Source organism: Loxodonta africana, chromosome 4 (assembly GCF_030014295.1).
Source record: "Loxodonta africana isolate mLoxAfr1 chromosome 4, mLoxAfr1.hap2, whole genome shotgun sequence".
Classification (NCBI taxonomy): Eukaryota; Metazoa; Chordata; class Mammalia; order Proboscidea; family Elephantidae; genus Loxodonta; species Loxodonta africana.
Genome location: NC_087345.1, coordinates 96,667,379 through 96,689,081, shown reverse-complemented (window position 1 = coordinate 96,689,081; position 21,703 = coordinate 96,667,379). Strand labels below are relative to the sequence as shown.

Genomic DNA, 21,703 nt, shown 5'->3' with positions numbered 1-21,703 from the left:
AATTTTAATTCATGATTAGACAGATGAGGAATACCATGAATGCCAGTGCAGTGAGTCTCATATTTCTACCTTAGCCCCAAGGAAGGCGGAGGTGGGGGGGTCCTCCACGTAACGGCAATTCACCAGCTGGCACAATTTATTATCTCCGATGGGGAGAAGACATTATAAAGAACCTAATTTTTCCAAAGTCAACACTTTTTCCAAACAAGTCTTTCAAATTCAACAAAAATTTTAGACTGCTAAAATTGTAATCTAGAAAATCAAACTGCTTCATCTCAATTGGGGGAAAAAAAAAAGGCACAAAAGAAAAACAAGCAGCATAACCTTTATTTGGTGATACAATAAGTGAAGAGTGTCCCAAAGTTTTGAACACTAAGTTTTACTCATGTGATTAACATTTTCTATCTAAGCAATCTACTCAGATGTGTGCTTCTTTAAAAATACACATTAAGAACCCTGAAACTGGTATGTTCTGTTAATATTAGAAATATTTTTCTTAATACATTATTTAAATTTCTATGATTAGAGGGAAAAATCATAAAGATTATACTTTATTTTTTAGCCTGACAGAATAAATGTAATATATATATATCTCTTCCAAAACCAGTGCACTTAGAAAGTTTCTAATTTATGCACTTCATTGTTCAAATCAAAAAGCTATACATCTTCCATCATCCACACTGTAACATGGTCATAGTAAAAATGCACATTCCTTCAAACCTTTACTTCCCCTTGCATTTATTTGGGGAAAAAAAGGATATAGAAGTTACGGTGCACAACTATATTTATTTAGAACAAAACATTATATCCTACATTAAAAAAAAATAATTTTATCAAAACCAAATTTCAATCACAGCTGTGTATGATTTTCAGTCCATGTTGAAATTGCACTTTGCAGACAGCCTGACAGCGTCCTTTACAGCATTCCTCCTTTCAGCCTACGTTTTTTTCAGTGGACACAGGTTCCTCCAGGCTTTTCTTTTGGCTCCCCTTCCGTGAATATTTGTATTTGTCCACATAGGCTTTAACCAGGTTCGCCACTTTCGTAGAATTTACTTCTCCACTCTTACTGTGACAAACCTGAGAAAGAAGGAGGGAGAGGGTGAAATTTTCTTCGTACTTAGAGAAATACAAGCAAAGTGGAGAGCTCTGTGAAAAATAAACCCAAAGGGATAACCACACTTATTTTCATGTGTTTAGATTCCATACCTCCTATGAACTTTTTCAAAAGGTAAAAAAAGCAGACAAGAATTAGTTGAAACTAGCTTTTATTATTATTTTAATGAGACTGAAGTATTCTTTTATTAAAGTAGGAGTGGTTCAAAACAGCATGCACTTAATGCCACTAAAGCTACAGCTTACTTTATCTACTGCTTTCCGTACAATCTCTTTATATTCTTCCTTGGTGATATCTTTATTTTGGTAAAATGGTTTAATGGCCAATTTTACCTCCTGGGCTGCTTTTTCTTGAATTTGCAATTTCTGATAAGAGAAAAATATATCATTACTATTTGCCAGTCACATACTTAAAAAAAAATATATGAAATTGAAAACATTGCACATTACATTACACAAAGCTCTTCAAACATTAGTGTGACAAACACAGAATAGTTATTTACCAACACACAGAAAACAAACATTTCTAAAAATAATTAGGAAATATTACAAGTGTTCACTAGGCATCAACATATTTAAATGAAACCCTTCAAATATAATACTGCAATTTAAGACTATCAACAATAAATTTCCTTCACCACTCATAGAATAGAAAGCTGGTATGTTTTTAATCTTTGTTTTTATCATATACAGAATTATGTAGGTTGCTCTCAACCTGGAACTTGCCTTGTCTGTCTTCGAGCTATCTGCGCTGGCTTCCACCGTAACACTTACTTTGCTTTCTGCCAATTTTACAGCAGCATTAGAGGCTTTGCTGTGACTTGATGACGAAGTATTACCAGAACTTGGTCCCTGAACTGTTCCCATATTTCCTGGGACTGCTGTCGGAGCAGGCAAGACTGGTGTACTCATGTTATTACTTACATGAGAAGCACTAGGAATACCCTGTTTTAAAGAGTTATCATCAGTTAATGCATCACTTGTACTTAATAGGAGTCTTGTAGTCATGTCTTAGAAATAACATTAAAAAATATAAAGTGAATCAACCTTAGTACATAACAGAAATAAATATTTCAGGTCATTTATACCTAAGGGGACTTTTGAAGAAAAACGAGTAACGTTCTTAAACAGAGCCCTATTTAAATACATCAAAATTACTTTGAAATTATATATGAGTACTGTAAAGTTTTGACAGCAACACTAAAAACAAGAAGAAGAATAGAAATCAAAGAATGGTATCTGTCCTGCAAGGCTCTTTACAAACAGAAACTGCAAGAAGTGTCCCTAGTTTAAAGATGGGAGAAAATGAGGCAGAAAAGTAGCTTCTAGTAAGTCAGGAGCAGAAAAAGATGTAAGAGCCCAAATTCTGGAATCACATTCCCTTGTTCTTTCCACTGTATCTTGCTGTCAGGATTCTAAAATTTCAAAACGTAAATATAAACAACACGATGTTTGCAAATATCCAAACTTTTTATACGCCTTTAACATACTTTCTCATTCTTTTTGGTAAATTCATGAAAATGAAAGAGAGACAATAATGGATAATGAACAGCTTTACCTAGCGTTTGCCGAACAAGGCAATACAAGCTTCATCACAGTACTTTACCACAAGTTCCCACTTTCCACAAGTCCAATAAAATAGGAAAAACTTTAAAGTGCCCACCACCACTTGATTCTAGCTTGGTTCATAATTTGGTGTTCTTAATCTGATCAAAAACCTCTCTGGATACAGATATTAAGTAACAGAATACATGTAGCATAATAGTAAATTGTTCAATTCATTTTCTTTTTCGCGGGTTAGGGGTATGGGATTGGGGAAGGACAATGAAAGAGGGGTTATAAAGGTTTACCGTAAACCTAATCAAATAAACAACTGTTTTAGGTGCCAGAACGCCTAGTAGCTACATTTTTACAATGCTGATTAAACTTCAGTTGCCAAGAACATACCTGCAATTGCTTTCCATCTGGTTGTGAAGCAATGTAGTTGACTTGTTGGGATGGGGGGGGAGGGGGGGGTGGTGGTGGTAGTCCCTGAGATACACTGGTAGGAGCAGCTACCTGCATGATAGGCACTCCTGTATGGAGATGCAAGGGTAGCTGAGGGTGAATGCTAAATGGATTGTGTTGGATGTTCATCAAAGGAGCGTGAACACCCACTGGGTACGGGAAGATATTCATAGGCTGGTGTTGTGCGTTCATTTGTTGCTGCATTACATTCACTGGTGGCTGCATCATATTAATAGGTAGCTGAGAACCATCACCTTGTTGGTTTGTTTGGTCTTTTAGGTTAGAATCTATCAAAAGAAAAAAAAGCTTGTGAAAAAATCATGTTAAAAATCTCTTTAGACAGAGAAGCAAAGAACCACTGGTTACAGCAGATTCAAGTACAGATTAATAGACTTGGTACATTCAAAATCGATCTCTATTTAGCTTAGTCCCATCAATTCTAAATAATGTGGGCTGATTTTCTAACTTAAAGGAAATGTTCAACTAAAATTATTTTTAACAATAGCTTCACATGGTAACATCCATCAACATCAGCTCTAGAATCAGTGGCTCGAGAAACTTATTGACTAGTTAAAAAAATAATCATATAAAATTTACTTAGGTCACTAAATTAGAACTTTATAGATATTTTTACTTTCAGGTTTTTTTGCAATGTTATTAACAAAAAAAAGTCAATAAAGGATAAACCTTTGTTATAAGAGTGACTTATTTAAGAACAATGAGCTAAAAATTCTTAAGTGCGTGTATATGAAATATAGGTTAAATCCTGCATAGAACACCCCAAACTCTGCTGGTGTAGCAAATATTACGTAAAATATATAAACTATAAATAGGGATCATTTCGACTCATACAAATAGGATATTTAGTTTATGATTTCTTTCTTCACATAAAACAGCATCAGTAAACAGAGGACGCGTTACCTTGTTCAGCTGTTTCCTCCTCCTGTCTCATCCATCCAGACTGTGGACCTGAAGAGTTCCTCCCTCTTCGTGAGTAATAGTTTTGTACATCTGCTGGGAGAGTCTTTCTCACAGCCCAACTAGATGCAGATGTCCACCCTGATCTATCTGCTGGGGTATCAAATGGGAATTCTTGCTCACTTTTCCGTTTATAGGGCTGCTGTTCCACAAACTTGAAGGACTCATTCCCTGAACTATTTGAATTCCCTGAAAGGGGTTTTCGGTTTTGCCACCGATTTTCATTCTGATCTGTGTAGGCAAAACCACCTCTGTAAGTGCCTCTGCCCCGGTTACCTCTGCCACGATTAGACATCCAACCTGAACCAAAGTTTTTATTCCAAGAATTCCCTGAATTTTCATTTCTGTTTTCTTCCCAGTGAGTATCTTTTAACTTTTCTGGATTTCTGGTCCTTGGATCAGGCCCTGAATTTATTTTTTCTGTTACCCAATTAGGACAGTCATTTCTGCGTTTGTCAGAATTTGGATCATCAGCTTCTGGATTGATGTCATTTTTCTCTTTTCTTGTATTTTCATTCTGTTTCTCTGGATCGCTCTTTCTGTACCGATCGTTTCCTCGTGGACACCTCCAACCGTCATTTGTCCATCTTTCCTTCCACCGTGGAGAGTAATTGTCTCTATCATTTCTACCAAATGATGAACTCTTGCTTTTTGTTCTAGATCTTGATGGTGACCTAGAACGAGACCTGGACCTAGACCACCTTCTGGTTCTCCTTTCTCTATCTCGATCTCTCCTCTGTCCATCTCTATCACTTTCTCTTTCTCTGCTCTGGGACCTGGATTTTTCTCTTGGAGAGGAATCTTTTACTCTTGACTGAGATCTTCTATTCTCTCTAGACATGTCTTTTCTTGGGGACAGTGATTCCGATTTTTTGCCATCCCTAGTACTACTCTCTCTTTTTGGAGACCGAGACTCAGATCGCCTCCTTTCTCTTGCATTATCCTTTTTAGGGGACTGAGAACGAGATTTCTTTCTTCCTCTTGCAGGTTCTTTCTTAGGAGATGGTGATCGAGACTTCCTGCCATCTTTTCCTGTTTCTTTTTTAGGAGATGGAGACTGAGACCGCTTCTTTTCTCGTGCAGTGTCTCTGTTGGGAGACCAAGTTGTAGATGGGGAATGAAATCTAGATCTTCGAGTGCGAGGCTTTTTGGCTTTATCTATTGTATCTACTGGGCTTTCAGACGGTTGAGACACAGCCTCAGCCTTTCCATCTGCTGGATCGGAAGGCAGCACAGTATTTTCAGAACTATGCTCCCCAGAATTTTCATGCAATTGCTTTGAATCAGCATTTACAGATGGTTCCATTTCAGATTCATTCTGGTCACTACAAAATGAATCACACTCCATAGGTATCATCTCATTATTGTCCTCACTGAAATGCTTCTGAATCCCTTCAGTGTGTGTGTTAGGCAAATCTGTAGATGTAAGATGCTCACCCACAGATTCAGTCTTTTCTTCTAAACATTTGTCTGATTTCGTATTGTCAAGATCATTTTTTAATAAATTATTTTCAGAGTCTTGAGTACTACTGAAATTTTCATTCCCTGAACTATCACATTCTGCAATTGTTTCTGCATTTCCAGTTTCAACATGCTGAAGCAACTGAACCTCTGAGCTCTCAACAGATTTTCTGTCCACTGTTTGTATATTTTCACCCTCAGAGGAGTCCACCTTGGGACTCTCAAAAGGCTGTTCTATTTTTACTGCAGAATCTTTATGATCAATAACTTCTGCTATGGGACTCTCTACAATTTCTTCTTTGTTAACCGCTGACTCTGCATTCTCGGGTAACTCACCTACAGGACTAGACACATTTTGGTGTACTTCAATTTCAGATCCTGAACATTTAAGGAAATCATTTGGAGGATGATCTGTGCATATATCTGTTTTTACCTCTGATTCTAATGGTCCAGGTATCTGGTCTTGATTTTCCAATAGATCACCTCTTTTTTCAGAAACACCACCTTCTACACACAAAACGTCATCCTCTGTATCTGTATTCTCAACCTTTTCAATTTCTTCCTCCTCTTGGCTTGATGGTAATGGGTTTGGTTTTTGGTTTTCTCCAACTAGCACAGGAGGATCTTGGGTACAGCACTCAGAATATGAAGCCTTCACTGTTTCCTCTGTATCATGGTTCTCAATATGTTCCTCACTTGCTTCTACATGCTCACTGCCACTCCTCAAGTCATTAACAGACTGGTTTTCTGCGTTTGTCTGGACAGCACAAGTGTTACTACTTTCCATGTTTGATTGGTGCTCTTTCTCTAACACAGGTGGCAAGTCAGATTCCGCAGTTTCTTCATCTACTGAATCACTGGAAGATGATTTTTCAGGGGGAGGTGCAGAGCTCCGAAATTTCTTTTTCAGTAAAGGTGGTTTTCTCCCTCTTCTTACAGATTTCCGTTTTGGAGCCTGTCTCGTTTGCTTTTCTGACTCGGCTGAAGATGAAACATTTACAGATGGATTACTGCTATCTGGGGCATCACATCCAGAATTACTCGATGCTGGGGACCTCTGAGACTGACTGACTGTTTCAGCTCTTGTGTTACGTGTAGATCTCCTTGTAGGAGTTGGTGCTGCGGGTTTTCGTCTTGATCCTCTGGTATTTGATGCGCCAGAAGTCTGCTTCTTCTCTTCTCCTTGAGTGTGTGCTAATGCACATCCCATGCAAGAAGTTCCTAGTGGTATTTAAATAAATAAAAAGTGTGCATTTCAATAAACGAAAATAGTTTGATTTCAGCTAATTTTAGTGTAAAACAGATGTCTGTAATAGACTGAAACAAAATATACAAGTGAACCAAACAAGGTATGAATAAATCAATAGCTACTAACATCTGAGTAATATGAGGTGTTTGCCAGCTTCTTTTAATGGTACTGAAATGAGTAATCATCAGACGTGGATCCACGTGGACAATTTCATAGGGAAAAAAAAATATGCTTGGTCTACTAACTACCATTTCCTTTATAAATTGGTGTTATCTAGACAAAAGGCAAGAGAAAACTGACAGGGCTACCCATGAACGGAAATAGACCCAAGCTATTTATTCATAAATAGTTAACAAAAGTTGTTACCTTCTAAAATTCTACAGTTTGGATGCTGAAGCCCTAAACAGAACAGAGACTTCTAATCAGCAGTTCCTTAAAATCTTAAAAGTTGTAATTTCTTAAAGTAAAAGGGATTTCCTAGTTGGAAAGACTCAGTCAAGTCACTGTCCAAATATTTACAGAAATATCTAGGACTTACTATACCCTATTTTACAGCTTTTTCTAAGTCATTAACACTCATTTTTATGAGACTGAAAGACATAAAAATAATACACAACTTGAAAAACACAAACTTTACCAAAATTTTCTAAAGATATGGTACTTGTTGGAAATATAGTTCTTGGCAACACGGAAGAGATGAGAGGAAAGACTTCAGTTTCAATGTTCCAGGGCATAAAGTCATTTCTGAAAATTCAAAGATATTTTTGTTTAAATGGTTTAAAAAATTAAATCAGCAATGTAAAAATTATTAATTCTCCAAATTAGACGAGCAATTTTAAAATGTAGTGCTTGAACTATTTTTTGATGACCAAATAACTAAAACTGCAATTTCAAGGTTACTTATTGTTCAAAGACGGCTACCAACCAACTGCAATGAAAAAACTTTTAAAAGCATGTTTTGCTTTTAAATTAACGACAGAGATTGAGCCAACATAAAACAGATGTTTCTTTCTAAAATAATTAAAATTTTTTAAGTTGTGCTTTAGATAAAGGTTTACAGAGCAAATTAGTTTCTCATTAAGCAATTAGTACACATATTGTTTTGTGACATGGGTTGCCAACCCCATAACATGTCAACACTCTCTTCCCCTTCTTGACCTTGGGTTTCCCCTTACCAGCCTTCCTGTTCCCTCCTGCCTTCTTGTCCTTGCCCCTGGACTGGTGTGCCCATTTAGTCCTGTTCTATGGGCCTGTCTAATCTTTGGCTGAAGAGTGAGACCTCAGGAGTGACTTCATTATTGAGCTAAAAGTGTGTCCACGGGCCATACTCTTGGGGTTTCTCTAGCCTGTCATGCCAATAAGCCTGGTCTTTTTTTGTGAGTTTTCAACTTTGTTCTACATTTTTCTCCAGCTCTGTCTGGGACCCTCTATTGAGACCCCTGTAAGAGCAGTCAGTGGCGGTAGCTAGGCACTGTCCAGTTGTGCTGGACTCAATCTGGTAGAGGCTGTGGCAGTTGTGGTCCATTAGTCCCTTGAACTAATATCTTTTTCTTGTGCCTTTGGTTTTCTTCACTCTCCCCTGCTCCAGACAGGGTGAGACCAGTGGAGTACGCCTCCAAGACCCCAGGCACTATTCTCCAAAGTAGGATATAGAATATTTTCTTTATGAACCATGTCATGCCAATTGAGGTAGATGTTCCCCAACCCTCAGCCCAGTAATTCGGTCCCTCGGGGAGTTTGGATGTGTCTATGAAGCCTCCGTGATCTTGCCTTGGCCAAGTTGTGCTGACTTCCTCAGTATTGTGCACTGTCTTACCCTTCACCAAAGTTACCACTTATCTATTGTCTAGTTAGTGTTTTTCTCTCCCCATCCCTCCCCTCCCTCGTAACCATCAAAGATTGCTTCTTTGTGTAAACCTTTTCTCGAGTTTTTATAATAGTAGTCTCATACAGTATAAAATAATTTAAGTAATTTAATGTAATATTTTATGCCAAGAGTTTATTTATTTATTTTTTTTAGCTTTTATTGTTTCTTTGCACTTAAAAAATAATCAACTTTGAGGCACAGTTCACATACAATAAAATGCAGAGTACACTTTCATGGCTTTTGACCAATATATATATATCTGTGTAACCACCACCCCAATCAAGAAATAGAACATTCCCACCCTCTCTCCCCCTAATCTGAAGCCCTGATTGTGTAATGGTTAAGAGCTCAACTGCTAACCAAAAGTTGGCAGTTGGAATGCACCAGCTGCTCCTAGGAAGCCCTATGGGGCAGTTCTACTCTGCCCTATGAGGTCGCTATGAGTTGGCACTGACTTGACAGCAAGGGATTTGGTTTTTGATTTCCCTCCAATCTAAGCAACCAACGAACTGATTTCTATCACTATATTTAAAAATCCCTGGATTCAAAAATAATTGTTCTTCAAATTCCCAGTGTCTCTACCGGACCTGTTAAGTTCCCTAAAGGTTTTTGTATCCAAACCTAATCCACTCTCAGCTTCTCCTTTTTTCTGATACGTCTTTGTTCAATTCATAAGGAGTCCCTGGGAGGCACAAATAATAAAGCGTCTGACAACTAGCCAAAAGGTCAGCAGTTTGAACCCACCCAGAGGTGCCTCGGAAGTCAGGTCTGATGATCTACTTCAGAAAGGCCACAGCCTTGGAAACCCTATGGAACACAGTTCTACTCTGACACAAATGGGGTCAATCAGGAGTCAAAACCAACTCGAAGACAACCAATAATAACAGTAACAAAAGACTACGATCATCCAGTATAAGGTAAGATCCTGGAGCAGGAGAGAAGCTTGAAAAACAATGTGTAATTTATACATATACAAAAATATGTAACCGTAAGGAAAGATTTCATGTTATACATATCTGGACTTCCTAATTTTATTTTTATTGACATTCCATTATCCTTCCTAGAGGGTGAAGGTCCTATGCAGAAATATATTAACTATGACATATAAAATAAAGTCACAACATGTTATAAAAATAAGACTGAGGCAGGAACCTCAATCTTCACCTAGCAGCTTGATTTAAATATACAGTATGTAACTAACATTGTGCTAGTAGCTGCAGGACTTTAAAATAAAAATTGTACTGTTAATAGACTTCAAAAGTCTACAATCTACTTGAGAAAATAAGATGTATTTGCATGAAATGAAGAAATTAGTGATGACAGAACTAGTTAAGGAAAGAAATGAGTAGACTGCAGCCTGACCATAGGGAAAAGATGATGGGAAACAAAACTGAACATAGTTCATATTAGATACAATAATGATGAAGGAAGGGTTTGAGCTGAAGTGCAAACAGTAAGAAAGAAAGGACTAGATTATAGGAAGTCATGAATGCCAGGGCACAGCAGGGACTTAATCGAAGAGTTATTTAAAAGAACATTTTTGAGAAGGGAAGTTTCACGCTAAAAGCAGTGTTTCAGCTGACGGCACACAGGTAAGATTACAATGGGGGAAAGAAGAGATGCAGGACAACAGGTTTTACTAATGCTATTACTGTTACTATGAACGCAATTACTAGTAATGAATCCTACCATCCAGGGGTTCTTCCTTTTAAATAAGTCTAGCATATTACACAGAAAAATTAAGGATTCTTTACTTTTCAAGGGGTCCTTTAAATAGCAATCAATTTTCATGAAGCATCTGAAATACTGACTTTTTTATTAGGCATTTGAAACGTAAGTGTTAATTTGCACAGAACTTTCTTAGGAACATACCGATTGAATAAGACACTCCTATGCTCAAGTATCTATTTATTTTTTTTTTTAGTATTAATGATTTCCTGTGTTCACGTTAGCATGTAAACACATTCGTAAACAAGAAAAAAATTTTTTACCTTCCAACTCCAGGTAATGTATCATGAAACCATGACAATTCCAGTTGCTGTCTTTTCTGCCTAATTACTGCACTGATTTCATTGACTTCTGTAAATTCTGTACTAAAAGATAAATTTTAGACCTTTGTCAGAATTCCAAAAACTTAGATACAGAGAACAACTGAATTGTACAAAAAAAAAAAAAAAACAAAAAAAAGCAGGGGTTTTTATACCTAGCATTATGAATTCCATTTAAAAGAATAAAAACTTTTTTCTATTTAAACACTTGTAAAATGAACTCATAAAATAAAATTACAAATCAAAATTGTATTTATCTGATTCATAAAAATAATGCCTGAATTTCAATCTTAAACGACAGATTAAAAAAAGTCAATTTAAACTAATATCCTTATTACTGAGAGAAATAAAGTGACACTATTTCTGCTCTATGTACCAAAGCTACAGCAAGCAGTTCAGGCAGAAATTTTAGTTGCAATGGTTTCCTACCTGAAACTAAGCATATAAGGAAAAAAAAAAAGGTAAAGGTGGGCATGGTTACTCTAACAAAAAATAGGTATAGTTCAGCTTTTCAAAAGGCTTCTCAAGAAGTAATTGTTATCTTTGTTATCTTGCTAAAGTCTAAAATTAAATCACACAATCTTATTCTGTTTTAGTGGTTTAACCAACTCTGTATGACTGTAAAACCCCAATTCAATTTTAAATTCCACAAATATCTACTTAGTGTTGACATGTCAGTCGCTATGAATTCAAAAAGAGTTCTGCTTTGTTAGGTACTGTCCCTACAACTTAACAAGGAGACTACTTCTCTATCACATGAAAAGCTTGTGTAGAACAACTTATTAACAAAAACAATCCCACTGGCACAGGCAAGCACTGAGTAACAGGGAGGCCACAGGATAACAGTGTTCTCTCTGCTAGAGTGAGTTTATTTTCCAAAAAACAAGGTGGGCTTTCCATAATTTTTGTTTGCAGCTGAGAGTTTAAATTCCTATCAAAAATTAATTATAATGATTAAAACAGCATATATAAACATTATAAATTAAAAGTAGAAAATACTAACCAGTACACTCTATGGGTATAGGAAGATTCTCCAGTGTGACTACTAGAAAAAAATATATTGGAGAAAAAATTTCTGAAGCATTGATTTGTACAGTTGGATCTTCGAGGCTAGAAAAGTAAAAAGCGTTTAATGAAACAACAAAACCTCCATGATAGTTAAGTGATATTCATATTAAAATATTTGATATACCTGAGGCACTGGATGTACACCAAATAATCATAAAGTGTTATCTAAGAAAGATAGTTTTCTTTATTTCAACAAACCTTATTTATCTTTATTGTTCCATTTTTCTTTTCCCGTGTTTCACTGTACGAAGAGTTTCCTGTCCAAAGACATAAAAGGACTTAGTTACCTTGTCTTAATACCAATAATCATGAAGTTGGTACAGGACCAGGCAAAGTTTCATTCTGTTAAATATAAGGTCGCCATGAGTCGGAGCCGGCTTGATGGCAACTAACAACCACCATCTTGTCTTAACTTTTACTTAAAAAGGTTTTAACTAGTATGATTTCAAGCATATTGTCAAGAGAAAGTTAAAATGTAGAAAAGCTTCACCCTGAATTTATATAATTTTTCCAAACGCTAATTTTACGGTATCTTGTTAAACTGCAGCCAGAGGAAAATATAAGAGACAACAATAGAGAAATCTGGCCAATACGCCCTGCCACCATATGTAAACTTAGACCATCTTGTTAACAGAAAGTATATACAAGAAGTCAAACTATCTAGTATCAATAATGTACTTAGTATTTCATTTCCAGCTAGTATGGAAAAAACACATACCGTTAACTCACCTCAAGTAGGAGCTGACTAGGGGAACTGGGGCTACCAGCCTTTGGGAACCATGAATTACTATTTAGCCACTGCCAGCTGGTACTCATTTCAACTAAGTACCTTCCTTTCCCCTCAAACTTTATAATTAGAGGGAAAAGTAGAAGTATTGTTTGAAACAGCTTTCTGTTTCAGTGTTTTTGGCTGTACTGCTTATGTTTTTTTTTTTGTTGTTATTTTACCTTTCCCATCTGGACATTTATTTTAGGAGTTATTCCAGGCTAAGGAAGATAAACGATAGTTTTTGCTAACCATAAAAAATTGTGTTAACAGCTTTATAGACTACTGTTCCTAGTTTTTCTTTACTATCAGGACTGGGTTGTTAGTCATCTCCACCAATAGATTTGCGGTCTGCAATAAACTGTGCTGTGGTACTCTCATTGCTCTTTCCTCAGCACTCTGGAAGAAGTCTACATTGCAAATGACAACTGTCTTTAACCTTCGTCTCTGCTTGTCTCACAAAGGGCCTATTGACTTTGTTAAAAATAAATCACTCTGACTAGGAGGTCTATTTCCTGCTATTGCAAGACTATATGTATTTGGAGTTTCTTCTGTCAGTCCAGCTGGTAATAGCCAACTTTCTACTTAATAGCATACTAATTTCCTGTTAAGTTACTATACAACAGCTGTTTGGTTTAGTGCTATTACCATTTCCCACATATCCCACTCGAACTATGTAACAAATTTAATTTCAAATGTGTATGGGCGGGGGGGGGGGCGGAGAGGAGGCCTGGTTGAGCCCAGTAACTTAGCCTCTCACTCTTAGGAACACATCTACGGAACACTGCTATTGAAAATGTGTGGTAGGTATCTAGCCATATTCTTAAAAATAAACGCCACTTTATTGCAGCCAGCCAAAGAACCGTCATGTATTATGCCCTAAGGGTGCTCAGATGTTTTGATTCAGGGTTCGTTCACTCAGTGCTCAATGAGTACGTACTGCTTACACAGCAATCTTTCACTTAGAAAGACATCATTACACAGAATGGTCTCTATTGGCAGAACAACTAATTTTCTGGCCAATACTAGGTCCTAAAATTTGGTCCAAAACCTTTTCACATATTTCTGGAAAAATCTCAGGTAATTATACAATACCTCCTATGACCATCTCAAATGTTTTCAACATTGGTGGATTTGTTTAAATTGTGGTCCCTGGAGATTTTTTTCACAAATTTGCCCTAACCTGCTTTTAGACAGCAATGAAAATACCTTTTATTTAATTATTATCAAAGTAATACATACACATACTATAAAAAGCTGAATAGGACTGCTAGGTTGATAAAATCTGCAGTGATCAGAACAACCAGAACACAATTGAAGAGAATGTTGACACACTGTGAAAAATGTCACTAATGTCACTGAACAATTTGTATAGAAACTATCAAATGGGAACCAAATTTACTGTGTAAACTTTCACCAAAAACACAATAAAATACTATTTAAAAAAAGAAAATCTATAGCGGCCATACCTAGAAATCCCCACTCATGATTTCTACTCCTCAAAGGCATGCGTTAAATCCTTTAGTTGTTTCTTTTAATAGTTGCCTCTTTATTTCTAAATAACATCCTTATACTACTCTATCTTGATTTTTCTGTTATTTCAGACTATTTTCTATTATTATTATTTTTTTTTTACCATGAAGATTTAACTCTCATATTCCACTGCTGTATGTACCCCCTCTACTGCCTCCATCCTAACGTCTATATAGGTTTTTTTTTTTTGAAACAGCAATTTTATATTATTTTAAATAATTATTCACAGCTAAACCATGTGCTGAACTATGATCACTTTTCTTATAATCAGTTATTAATTGCCTTGTGTTTTCTTTTCCTTCTTTCCCATATTTCTATATTAATTTAGCTAACTCTACAACAAAAGTATAAATCTCCTCTTAATACATTTCTACACATTAACTCATCCATTAAGTTTGCCCTCCATTTGCTTGGAAATACTCCTTCGTCCTGCTCCCATTTAGTAACTTTCTAAAAGGGGCTGTAGAGGTGTCATTCTAGGACTGCCCTTTGCCATCATCTTGATAACCTCCTTTATCTTTTTCCTAGGTTGGAACTCATTTTCTGAATCTTACATTATTTACTTTCTCATTGTAGTGAAGCATAAACATTCTCCAGCAGAATTTTGAGAAAGGGTGAGTAGGAATTAATTTGTAAGCTCTTAGGTGTATGAGAATGTCTTTTTCTGCCCAAACATTTGATTGATAGTTTGGCAGGGTATATAATTTTCTAGGTTACAAATTATTTCCCCCAGAATTTTCGAGACATTGCTCTATTATTGACTTCTACTGGGTAGATTACATTGTTGTTGTTCAGACATCTGATGACATTCTGATTCCTGATCTTTTATATGTGACCTGATTTGTTCTCTCTATAAACTCATCTTGTTATCCTTGGAGTTTCAGAATTTTATTCAAGTATTTGGTGTAGTTCTTTCCTCATTCATTAGGCATAAGGTTGGCTCTTTATTGCCCTTCTTTTCTGGGAAAATTTCCTTTGTATAACTATTCTGGTAACTTTCTGCCTTTTAACTTTTCTTCTTTCTGGAGCTCCATTCTGAATTCTTTTTAGAATCGTTCCTAGAATTCTTTTACTCAGTGTTGAACCTCCTGGACTGATAATCTATCATTTATCTCTTTGTCCTATTTTCTGAGACATTTCTCAGCATATCTTCTACTCCTGTTGATTTAAAAAAATTTCTGCTGTACTACTTTTAATTACCAAGAGCTTTCTTTTTTTAATAGTCTTTTCTTCTTTCATTAATGAAATATTCCTTTTCTTACTGCAGAGAACATTAATCTTTTTAAAAAAGTTGTTCACTGTTTCCCAGCATTGGATCTGTTCCATTAGGTTCCATTTGTCTCTGTTTTGATCTCTATCATGTTGGTGGCTTTCCTCAAATGCCTGGTGATCCTTGGCTGTTTGTGGAACACTAAAATATTGATTGGGAGTGGTGTGGATGGATGGTCAGAGTCTTTCAGTTAATGGGTTTCACTACAGGGCGATCAAGCAGAGACACTGCTATTTCATCGTGAGACTCCCAAATGTCAGTATCTCTAAGTCTTTTCTCTTGAGCAAGATTGTATCCCATAGAAGATGCCTCCTATATTCTACCTGTGGGAATATAAGCAAGACTGCCAAGGATCTGAGAAATAATCATGGATAGAGGGCTAGGGGTCTCACCACCTGACTTAATTTCCCTCTCTTTACTCTCTTGTTTCCCCCACCCTCATTTGTGCTAGAGTTCGATCTGGTTCAACCACTCACTCTAGAGAGTAATGATCTCCAATCTTTGCCTGGGTAGTCCCCTTTCCTATGCTGTTCTGCCAGGAATCTGCAGGATAAACGCCTTCTCTGAAGAATTTAAACCAGTTGTTTTTTGACTGCATCTCATACCCCTGCCTTCAGAAACTATGTAATCTTCCAATTTCAGGACTTTCTAAGGTTTTATGGTATGAAATTGACTTGATTCTTGTTAACTCCATTCTCCTCATGAAAGGTTTAGGTTTCAACTTTCTGTAAAGGCAGTTTACCATTCCCCTCATACAATTATTTTCAAGTTTCTAATATTTTGTGGACATCTCTTATCAGCTGTCTTCTCTCTCTAGTTTTCTTTGTCTTTGTGGCTTTAAATCTTTTCCTTCTTTTATTGCCATTTTAGTAGGGTTCTGGGAGGGATCAGAAAATTTAAAAATTGCTCGATTTGCTATGCTTAACTGGAAGCTTGTTTTAATTCACCATATCACAAAACATGTTTCATGGAACAATCCTAAAAGATGTCCACGAAAATGTCATTTTGTACAATACAAAGCAGAATAACAAACATTCTGTGTTTAGAGCCTAATAATTGGCAAGTACCCAATTAAAGTTTGATTATTTGATTTCAAAGTTAATAAAGCCATAGTTCTACCATGAGTCAGAATCAAATTGACGGCAATGGGTTTGGCTTTTTTTTTTTTATTATGCACGTAAAGAGTACTCCAGCAAGAAATGCCTGAAAAAGGGATATTTTTGTAAACTACATCAATTATAAACCAGTAGCCCAAACCCAAGATTAATGTTCATTCCAAAAAACAAAGTATATAAAGGAAGTTAAAAATAATCAAGTATGATAAGTCACTTCTCGTATGAGTGGAGAATGAAAATGACATTTCCTTAAACTTGCTAAAAGGTTAGTTTGTTGTCTAATCTTTCAGAGTACCTCTAGTGAGGAAACAGGAGGTTAGCAACAGCACCCACTTATATAAGGAAACTGAATAAAATAGGTGACTTAATGGAAACCTGGCACAAAACCCAGGAAGTCCACTTCCAATAAAATTGTCTATTCAGTCTGCTTAAGTTTAAATTTTACACTAACAATTTCTAATCCAGATGTAAGAATTTCACAAGCTCTATTTATTAGATTGAGTAGTGTATAACACAAAAGATAACTTCAGGTAGAAAGTCACACCCGTTAAAACCTGTTGCCGTCAAATCAATTCCAACAGATAGCAACCCTACAGGACTGAGTAGAACTGCCCCATAGAGTTTCAAAGGAGCACCTGGTAGATTCTAACTGCTGACCTCTTGGTTAGCAGCCGCAGCACTTAACCACTACACCACCAAGCAGAACAGCCTCATTCCATTTCAAAAAACTTCAGAGAAGCCAAACAGAGACAGAGTTACTTCTAAAATCTAGCTAAGCTAACCTAGGTAACAAGACAGTCAAATTTTTCTCAAGAAATTCTTTTATAAAAATAACTGTAGGATACCATGGTTTCTGTTCAGTGTAACTGGGTAAACAAATAAAGATGTACTCATCCTACTAACTCCACCTTCCTTAGTTCCTTGGTCAGTCATCAAATTTCAACATTTAGAAGTCCAAGGTCACTTCTCTGTTGCATATTCATTAAAACAAAACAAAACAAAAAAACCAAACCTGTTCCCAGCGAGTCGATACCGACTCGTAGTGGCCCTACAGGACAGAGTAGAACTGCCCCATAGGTTTCCAAGGAGCACCTGGTGGATTCGAACTGCTGACCTTTTGGTTAGCAGCTGAGCTCTTAACCACTACGCCACCAGGGTTTCCACAGATTCATGACTGCCCCTAAACTTTGAGACAATTACAACTAACATTTACAGGTTCTCTTAGAGTCTTCTAGTAAAGCAGTTTATTAAAAAATATCTAAGAAAGTTCAAAAAGGTAAAAATTAAAAGTTAAAGCTCTTAAACGTTCTATTACTATAGCTATGATTTATACACTTTAACCTGAAACAAAAAAAGACTGATAAGATATTTAACACATTTCTGAAAGATAAGGCAAAGTAGTCAATGGTTAATCTTTTAAAGTAGGGAGCAGACATTATGTTATGAAAATGACCAAGGTGATTTTACATTAAGAATTATTTTTGAGCTCAAAAGCATATTTAAAGAATCATCATCAAAATAAGATAATTTGAGTTATAAAGGCTGCAGACAACCAGAAACTCAGAGGCTTAAGGTGGGCAATATTTACAATACTGATGCTTTAGTAGTATTCCGTAGAGAAAAGAAGTACTGGATTTCGAGTCAGAAGACTGGATCAAATTTTGGTTGCCCCAATTAACAGCTATATGATCTTGGCCAAGATATTTAACCTTTTAAAACTATTTTAAAGTTTGTACTTATGAAGGATTTCGAGCAGTTCAGAAACTGCCAAAAATAATGATACCCGTGGAACAGACTGAACTAATCTTAACATTTAAGCCATTTTTGCTTTACCCCTCTTACACTGCAGTTACATCCAAAGCCTATCACCCTGCCCCTCTAATCTCTTTCAGCTTCTTTCTTTCACCAGAGGAAACTGTCCTGGGATTGCCATACATGTTTTTATTACTTAAGCTTTCTGAGTCTCAGCTTCCTGTTTGTTACATCTATAAAATTATCAGGTAGCTGTGGCCAAGGTCAATCAAATAGTAAGTACTTAACGCCCATTACCACATGTGTATAAGACCCTGGGAAATGCTGTATAGAAAACAAAATCACTACTATCAAGGAAGAAGTTTACTAGGAAAAAAGCAAAAAGAATATATTTTACTAATGTTAATTGTACGACCTAGAATAATTTTATATACCATTATGGGTGAAAACTGGCCAGTTCAATTCTCATAGTATTTTTAATGATAGAAAAATCAAAACAAGTACAAAAGTGGAGAGAACAGCATAATGAAATCCCATGTTGTCGTATTCTAGCCTCCATAATCATTAATTCATGTCTATTTTTAATTTGTTTTATTCTGACACAAATCATGAACATCATAGTTTCATATATAAATGTTTTATATAAAAGTAACTCTAAAAGTGCTCTTTGGGGGAAAAATAACCTTAATACCATTATCACAAATTTAAAAACACGATAACTGATTAATATCAAATATCCAGTTTTTTTCCTTTCTTTTTTTTATGTTAAAATAGGGACCCCCAAGTAAGACCCATACTTTGAAAGCAGCTAAAATGTTTGTCTCTCTTAATCTACAAATTCCCATTTATCCTTTGTTTTAATCCCTGCAATTTTTTGATTGAAGAAATCAGGTTATCTGTATTATAGTCTGGATTTTGCTGATTATATCTCCTCAATATCATTTCACATGCTTCTGTGTCCCTGTATACTCTGTAAATTAGTATCCTGATCAGATTTTTATTTTTGTCCACACAGGTATTTAATATCTGGTTGTCTTTCCTTTTTTTTTTTTAAATTGTGATTTAGGTGAAAGTTTACAGAGCAAATTAGTCTCTCATTAAAGTTAATACGCAAGTCGTTTTGTGACACTGGTTGCCAACCCTGTGATGTGTCAACACTTTCCTCTTCTCCACCCCAGGTTTCCTGTTTCCACTCATCCAGTTTTTCTGTCCCTTCCTGCCTTCTCTTTGCTTTTGGACTGGTATGTCTGTTAGTCTCGTATACATGCTTCAAACTATAAAGCATGTCTCTCACATGTATTATTGTTGGCCCTATAGACCTGTCTAATCTTTGGCTGAAGGGTGAAATCTCAGGAGAGTTTTAAGTACTGAGTTAAAAAGGTGTCTTATTCTTGGGGTTTCTCCAGTCTCTGTCAGACCAGCAAGCCTGGTCCTTTTTGTATATATATGAATTTGAATGTTGTTCTACATTTTTCTTCCACTCTATCTGGGAACCTCTATTGTGATCCCTGCCAGAGCAGGTAATGGCAGTAACCGGGCAACATCTAGTTGTTCTGGGCTCAGTCTGGTGGAGGTTGTGGTCCATTAGTCCTCTGGACTAATCTTTCCGTTGTGTCTTTGGTCTTCTTCATTCTCCTTTGCTCCAGCTAGGATGGGACCAGTGGGTATCTCAGATGGCCACTCACACTCTTTTAAGACCCCAGTCGCTCCTCACCAGTCAGATGTAGAACAGTTTCTTTATAGACTACATCATGTCAATTGAGCTAGATGTCCCCTAAACCATGGTCCCCAGCCCTCAGCCCAGTAGCGTGGTCTCTCAGAGAATTTGGATGTGTCTGTGAAGCTTCTACGACTTTGCCCTGGTCCAGTTGTGACTTCCCCAGTATTGCGTACTGTCTTACCCTTCACCAAAGTTACCACTTATCTACCATCTAGTTTTTTTTCCCCTCCCCCCTGCATTGTAACCATCAAAGATTGATTCTTTCTGTGTAGAAACATTTTCATGTGTTTTTACAATAGTGGCCTCATACAGTATTTGTCCTTTTGTTATTGATTTATTTCACTCAGCCTAATGCCTTCCCAATTCATTCATGTTGTGAGATGTTTCACAGATTCACTGTATGCTAACGACTACTAATGTTCACTGTCTAAATCCATTAATTCATTTGGGTTTGCAAAGTAGTAATATTCAAATTCCAAAATTCTTCAATTATTTGCTCAAATGCTTGTAAAAAATAACTTCCCTTCCCTTTATTATCCTAAAGTATACTTTATTCAGGAGAGGCAAGATAGACACTTGGTTCTTTCCTCGTACTTGCCAGTCTTCAAAATTAGCTTCCTGGTGGCCTCCAAAGGTGACTAGTTAGTTAATTTATTTATAAAGTATCATTGTGAATTCAAGGATTTAAACATATTTTACGGGTTTTAATAACTGCAGTTATCATCCTTCTTTCAAATTGTCCCGTTTTTGACTATAGAAGCCCAATTGATTCTTGAGTCCTTTTGTTACAATCCCAGTAGTCTTTGATTGCTTCCCTTGCTGTCTGTTATGAAAAAATATTCTATCTGCATCTTATTTATTACCTCAAAACTGCAATTAGTCATTTCTCTCAAGAAGACCTGGTTCTTTTACCAGGAAATGGCAGTTAGAGAACACAATCTGAGTACCAGGAGGGGGTCACAGTACTTTCTTATCACTTAGACATTTTATACTTATTGAAAGAGTTCTTTTAGAATGCGTAGTTTTAAAATGTGTCCCCCCCAAATTCAGGCACAGCTGGAATCTCAGAATGTGCCCTTATTTAGACATAGGGTCTTCAGAGGTGCAATTAAGAACTGAAATGAGGGAGGGGGGCAAGATGGCAGAGTAGTCACATGCTTCCAGTGAGCCCTCTTACAACAGAGGCCCGAAAAAAACAGTAAAAAGATTACATTTATGACAAGCTAGAAGCCCTGAACATCAGAGGCAAAGTTGGAAAACGGACCGAGTGGCAGGGGGAGGGAGAGACGGTTCAGAATTGGAGAGGAGTTGCTGGACCTGAATCGCCAGGAAACCTCAGGCATCATTCCTGGGAGCAGCTGTAGCAGGCTGGTAGTAGTGTTCGGCTGCAGTATCCTCAGGGAGAAACATCTAGCCGCACAACCTACTCACACCTCTGGAAGCAGAGAACGGCACTCTCGGCAAAAGCTAAGTACTTGTGTACACTTTACTGCGACCTCTGTCCCAAAGCTGTCTTTAGTGGCTGTTGATTTCCCTGGGCCTGAGATAGGTCCTGTTGTGTGACCTGAGCCATCCTCCTGGCCTTGGAGAAGGAATAAATTCACAGCTGGGGAAAAGATAATCTTCCAGCTCCACTAACCTGGGGAGCTCAAGGCAGAAGTGGCTCCTGTCCAGACAAAAACTATCTGTGGGCTTTGAATACCTTTACCCCGTGCATGGACCTGTGCGGGCCTATTTCAGGAGAATAGACCCT

General features: G+C 36.8%; 1 protein-coding gene across 4 annotated transcripts in view; it reads right to left on the bottom strand.

Annotated features, from left to right (window-relative positions):
* Positions 1-305: 305 nt before the first annotated feature.
* Positions 306-21,703, bottom strand: part of SCAF11 (SR-related CTD associated factor 11) — a 98,749-nt gene continuing 77,351 nt past the window's right edge. The window contains exons 7-15 of one of the 4 annotated variants that reach the window (XM_064284346.1): positions 11,993-12,051; positions 11,730-11,836; positions 10,670-10,771; positions 7,449-7,555; positions 4,045-6,783; positions 3,064-3,410; positions 1,843-2,061; positions 1,363-1,482; positions 306-1,080 (exon numbers count right to left, since the gene is read on the bottom strand). In XM_064284346.1, the coding sequence (XP_064140416.1) occupies positions 934-1,080; positions 1,363-1,482; positions 1,843-2,061; positions 3,064-3,410; positions 4,045-6,783; positions 7,449-7,555; positions 10,670-10,771; positions 11,730-11,836; positions 11,993-12,051 (3,947 nt within the window). In that variant the 3' untranslated portion in view covers positions 306-933. Of the gene's footprint in view, positions 1,081-1,362; positions 1,483-1,842; positions 2,062-3,063; positions 3,411-4,044; positions 6,784-6,937; positions 7,410-7,448; positions 7,556-10,669; positions 10,772-11,729; positions 11,837-11,992; positions 12,052-21,703 lie in introns of those variants that run through there. The other 3 variants (XM_064284347.1, XM_064284348.1, XM_064284349.1) reach the window with 3 other exon arrangements.